General features: G+C 40.9%; 1 protein-coding gene across 1 annotated transcript; it reads right to left on the bottom strand.

Moving 5' to 3' along the window:
- Window positions 1-2,733: 2,733 nt before the first annotated feature.
- Window positions 2,734-4,227, bottom strand: LOC111630525. The gene has a single exon (XM_023374641.1). The coding sequence runs from the start codon at window positions 4,225-4,227 to the stop codon at window positions 2,734-2,736; it is 1,494 nt and encodes a 497-aa protein (XP_023230409.1).
- Between the last annotated feature and the right edge of the window lie 2,096 nt (window positions 4,228-6,323).

Raw genomic sequence — 6,323 nt, 5'->3', positions numbered from 1 at the left:
CAATTTTAAATTCTGTTTAAATAAGTATGAGAACGATATACATTTATTAACTCAGGTTATAATTTTAAAAGTTTAAAATGCCGTCTACATACTTTTTCATAACGTATTATATACATAAAATTCTTTAGATTGAATTAGAAACTTCCTGATTTAATCATTCTATAAATTAAATGAATTATTATTAATTAAATTTTAAAATTATATAAAATATATTCAATAAGAAAGTAAGCCTGTTTCTACAATATAGAAATTTTATACAAATTATTGAAAATATTTCTGATCGATTCATTATAAGGTATGTACAGGACAAACGGACATCATAGCCCTTATGATCCACTATATCTCCGAAAAAAACACAATATGCATGTAAGTACTCCAGTGTCTGCTCTACGGCTGAAAAATTATAATATTGCTTCCACACATTTTGTTGTTGTAGAGCATGATGTTATTTGAAGCACGTCATATAATATCGTTTTGCCGCAAGCCAGGGCAGATAGAAAATTTCTTGCATGCTCTTGCCAATATTTGCAAGAACGTGTATGAAATTTTTTCTGAATACGCACTTTATTTACTGTATTTCTAAGACGGAATAATATTTCTTACTAAAAATAAATATATAGATTACTCTGAGACGTCTGCTAGGCTATATAGACAGTAAAGAAAGAGTTGTACCAAATGAGCTGCAGCTTAAAATTTTCACAGTCAACTCAGGTCTTAAATTCGGAATCCAGCGTTGTGGTTTAGCTCATAGTTTAGCTCGATTCTCTGTAAATTTTTTTACCTGACGTTTACAAGATCTATTGCTCGCGAAAACATTTTATTTTAATTGAATTTTATATTTAGCGTTGTCAGCTTTTCCTATGTTAAAAAAAAGGTGCGAATTGTTAATTGTTGTTTATATAATAAAACAGTGATAAAAGTAACCAGCTTTAGAGTAACGATCACATCCCTTCTACAAAAAATATGAGTAGTAGCTGCTTTGTAATAGCAAATGCTCTCTAATGCAATCTGAAAAAATTAATACACAACGCGCTGTTTATTAGAATAAATACATATTGTAGATGCAATTTAATTTTAGAAATGGACTTTTCTGCAACACATTCATGCTCAGCTTTCAAATCCGTTTAAAATTTATAGCTTAACTTGCAGCTCGTCTGTAATGACTTCAGCTCAGCTTGTTAGTATGAACTGAGTATCGTTTTTAGAAACTCTAAATGGGTCTACAGGTATAAAATAAAACATCGCTTTCCTAAATGCAGTCATTGACCAGTTACTGCATTATACTTTGCAGCGCACTTATGACTTACTTAAACTGCAAACACCTTATTCATCTTTGTTCTTCATCCTCCATAATTTCCTCGAAGATACATTATGCCAGATATACTGTCCCGTAGATTATCCATATAAAAAGGCAGTTCTTAAACTTTCGTTTTTCTCCAAAAGCGACAAGGAAGTCGGAATCAGTAAAAACGTGCCACCTTTAGAAACACGTTTTCATGCAGAGCGACAGAGACGTAGGACGACGCATTATCTTGTTTTTCGTCCTACCTCTTTTAACAGCATTCCTAAAAGAAAAATAAAGCAAAAAAGTCTTCCTGAAAGTTAACTTAGGAAGACATTTTTTGGTGCTGTTGCATATATAGTCGTTTAAGAAAGAGCAATAACTTTGATGTTGGTACCAACGTGTCCGTAACAGGTTGCTCTCCTGCAGTTAATGTCTCTTACTGAGACTGAATTAAAGATCAGAAGGCTGTCTTTCGACTTAGCCTGATTTGGAAAGGAAGGAAGGAGGGGTGTAGTGGGTAGGGATAAAAGTCTGAGGAATGTGGGAAGGAAGGAAGGTTAGAATGGGTATCCCATGGGCGTCATGCATCGCGTTTATTAACAGAGATAAAAATAAAAGGGAGTACAGAACGGTGGTCGCTATGGACCAGTGCTTGATGCACTTTACAATTGCTTACAGTGGTTACAGAATGAGAGATAGTGCTGTTTGCACCTTACAAGCAAAAAAGTATTCAATTATAGGTAAGGGATATGATGCCGGAAAGAATACAGTTTTGAAACCAAAATTAGGAATGTATTGCANATCCCATGGGCGTCATGCATCGCGTTTATTAACAGAGATAAAAATAAAAGGGAGTACAGAACGGTGGTCGCTATGGACCAGTGCTTGATGCACTTTACAATTGCTTACAGTGGTTACAGAATGAGAGATAGTGCTGTTTGCACCTTACAAGCAAAAAGGTATACAATTATAGGTAAGTTACATGATGCCGGAAAGAATACAGTTTTGAAACCAGAATTAGGAGTGTATTACAAAATTTGTGGAATTACATTGAAGAGTGCGGCTTGCACTTAACAGGGTTGAAATTCGAGTAAATTTAACAAAACCAACTCGCGGCGGAGATAGGCCGAAAGTACAGGAGGCAATGTGCTTCCAGATGACAAAAGAAAAGTTGCCTACGGATGATCAACGACAAAATGATGGCTACAAAGCCGTCGCGGCACGATCAATACAGAGCACTGTGGCATGAGAGGGGAGTGCATGTAAGCACTTAACAGAGACGTGGGTAAGTAAACAAGAAATTAGTACAATAAACATAAACATGTAGAATATAATACAAATAAATATATAAAAACAAAGTATAATATGTGACAAGCGAATAGAAAACATAGAAATATGTACAGAGTTTACATTGATGCCTTAAGCCGTAGGATGACACTTCTCAGGAGTCAGTTGGCGAGGTCTTCGTCATCTGATCGCGTGGAAAAGTCATTGGCAAATGCGTTGCAAGAGTTGACAAACTTCAGGAAGTGGTCAAAGCTATCCTTATGGGCGCACAAATAGTCTAAGTTCGGCGGCCACGATTGTCCATGGGAGTTGCAGAAGCTTATGAGGTCACTTCTGTAAGGCTCGTAGAGAGGGCAGTCGAAAAGAATGTGAAACGAGTCCCCGACAGAGGAGTTGTCGCAGGGGCACGTAGCATTGCTTCTTCTCCCGATCCTATGTAGGTAGGATGGGATATTCCCATGCCCTGTTAGGCATTGAGTTAGGTAGAATGATGGTGTGATGTACTTATACCTCTGGCGTTTGTGAATAGAAGGCAGAAAACTAAACGTCGTTCGGCCAGTTGTTGAATTGTTCCACTCGCCTTCCCAGAGGTCGGTGCTTCTCTCATGTAGATGGTTGCTTATGTAGCTGGTCGGTATTAGCCCGAAAGACGGGCTTATTAGGAGTTCTGTGGCTCGTTTGGCCAGCTTGTCCGCCTTTTCGTTGCCTGGAATGTTGTGGTGTCCAGGCACCCATCTAAAAGAGATGTTTTTCCGTTGGCTTAAGTTCATTGCAAGGTGGTAGACCTTAATGCCAGTGGCGGTCAGCTTCCTGGTGCCCCTGATGACACTGAGTACGTACCGGCTGTCCGTGAAGAAAGTTATGCCACCTTTGAAGTTACGACAGTGATTGGTAACAGTGGCGAGTGCCTTGCACATAGCCCATAGCTCCGCTTGGTTGTTGGAGCAGTGGGTGCAAAGCTTGTGGAACTCTTCATGGACGATTTTGTTAGTAGAAGTCTTGTAGATAACAAAGGCAGACCCGGTGCCCAGGTCGTTCTTAGCGCCGTCGGTGTAGACGTGCCAATCCGCTATGCGATCTTCGGGATTGTAAACGGTGCTGATGATGTCATTAGTGGAACTTGCAGGGTGACAGAGCGTAGCAAAGGTACTGATATGTCTGTCAATGCCGTGGAGCTTGATTTTGTTGACGATTTCGGCAGAGGGAAGGTGGTTATTCGTGACAAGGTTCTGTATTTTCTCAGTATCGAGGTCTTGAATATTGTCTTGCAGAAGGTGCCATTTCCAAACTCTGGTTTTAATTTTGATGTTGATAGGAGTCATGTTGGCGATCGTTAGAAGGGCGTCGGTTGGCGCTGTCCGATATGCTCTACAGATACGAATGGCGAAACCTCTTTGGATGGACAGTAGCTTCCTTTTATTATGTATAATGTTGACTCTTTTGCCCCAGATTTCGGCCGCGTAGAGCAGGGCGGGCTCGATTGCCCCACTATAGATTAGTCTGCAGTGCTTGGCAGAAAGGCCCCAGGTGTTCCTAGCAATATGATTTATCATATTCGCTTTCTGCTTAATTTTGTGACAAGTCTCTTCAATGTGATAATTCCAACTCAAGGTTGGATCTATGTGCACCCCAAGGTATTTAATATGAGGTTTCATTTTTATTTTCTTCCCTTTCAGATAACTACAGAGGGGCCTTTGTAACTGTTTGCGACGGGAACGCTTAGTGCAAACTAGGCCCTCGCATTTACTGTAATTAATTGGCAGTTTATTCCGATCGCTCCAATCGCGAATAATGTTGAGTCTTATTTGCTTTCTGTTGCAGGATATCACGGTTCTGGTGCCGAATCATTAAGATGGTGTCATCGGCAAAACCTTGTATATGTGTCTCCTCAGTGTTACATATCGTCTTGAGGAGCTCATCGTAGACAATATTCCAAAGTCCCGGCCCGCACCGGGAACCCTGGGGACAACCTCTGTTTACATCCTTTGTTACGTTGAAACCTCCAGAAAAGAAGCCGGCCTTCCTGTCCGTGAGGTAGTTAGCCAGGAGATAGTAGATGTTACTAGGGCAGTTCGTATCCCTAAGCTTTTTAAGAATGGCGGGCCACCAGAGGTGGTCGAAGGCTTTTTTGAAATCCACGCTCACTAATAGGGCATGATTGTTTTTGTTCCAAGCATTGCCAACGAATTGCACGACGTTGTTAATGGCTGTTAACGAAGAATAACCAGGCCTGAAGCCGTATTGGTTATTATTTAATGCCTTGTTGCTGGCGAGGTGCCAGTTAATGCGGCTAATGATTAGGCCGTCAAGAACCTTGCCTAGTGATGAAAGAAGGCTGATAGGTCGGTAGTCACCTTCAGAGGTAGGCGTGCTAATTTTAGGGATGAAAATGATTTTAGCAATCTTCCAGCTTCGAGGAAAGTAGTTATTGATGAGGCAGGCGTTGTACAAAAGCACAAAAGCGATAGGGACTTCCTGGAAAGCGTGCTTAACAGACTCGGCCGTTATGCCGTCAATCCCAGGGGCCTTCTTATTGGCCATTGAGCTTATGGATTTCCAAATCTCTTGGAATGAAAACCATCTGTCCTTCTTGCTTGTGTAGGCTTCTGCTATAGTAGCCCTAACCTGATGGTGGTGGTCCAGATCGTCGTCGATGTTGTCTTCTGGAAAGTGATAATTCAGAAGGTTCGCGATGTTTTCCTCGATGTTGTAGGTATTGGAGGTGATATTATTATTAAGGATGTAGGGAATAGTGGCCTTAATTGAGCTTCTAAAGATAATTTTATACTGTTTGCCCCAAGGATCTTTACTTTCTTCGTTACAGAATTTGCGCCATGCCATGGTTCTGGCTTTATTGATGTTACTTTTGTATAGCTTAAGTTTGCCAAAATATTCCTTTCGCAGATTCTCCTTGGTGTTGTGGTCATGAGTTTTCATCCAACGCTTCCTAAGTTTGCGTATACTTCGCTTTTCGTTATCAAGTTCATGGTTCCACCAGTGGGTACGATTGGAGTTGTGTTCTTTCATTGTAGAGGAGAGGCTGGCAGCCACATTGAGAGAGGTGGTGAGATGCGACACATAGGTATCAATGTCGTTGGCAGAATCCAAAGGGCGAAAGTTAAACTTCCGCCAATTGGTTGCGAATAGAATCTTGAACTGGTCCCAGTTTGTATTTCTGCAATAGTGGGCAGAATCAGAGCTGGCCCTGTGCCCAGGTTTCTCAAGAATTGTGATGATATACTTATGATCGCTGGCTGTAACAGTTGGAAGAGTTTCACACTTGATGATACTAGCACCTACCGAGGTTGGAGCCAGACAGACGTCGGTCCAGCCCTTTGCTCTGCTTGTTTCGAATGTGGGGAGGTCTGAGGAGTTTAGAGAGATACCGTCGATATCATTTAATAAATCTTGCACCAGCCGTCCTCGTTTGTCCTCTTCATCATTGAACCATAGTGCCGACTTAGCATTTATGTCACCAGCGATAATGTATTTTTTGTCGCCAAGCTTACGAAGGACATTGTGCAGTTCACCTATACAATCATCATCGTCGTCGAATGGCGAGAAGTAGATATTAACAATGAATTCAATAGATTCATTGTGGATGGCGGCGGTAGTGATTCTGTAAGAGCTTAGCTCAGGAATCAGAGTAATGTTGACATTCTTGTTTCTAACGATGATTCCACATTTTGGCCTTTCATTATTATTGCATTTGCTAAGGATTTGCCAACTGCCATACCTAACAATCTTATCC

Source organism: Centruroides sculpturatus, unplaced genomic scaffold (genome assembly GCF_000671375.1).
Source record: "Centruroides sculpturatus isolate CEXI.00-Female unplaced genomic scaffold, Cexi_2.0 scaffold587, whole genome shotgun sequence".
NCBI classification, from domain to species: domain Eukaryota; kingdom Metazoa; phylum Arthropoda; class Arachnida; order Scorpiones; family Buthidae; genus Centruroides; species Centruroides sculpturatus.
The sequence above is the reverse complement of the archived record's forward strand: the minus strand, read 5'-3'. Positions and strand labels throughout refer to the sequence as shown.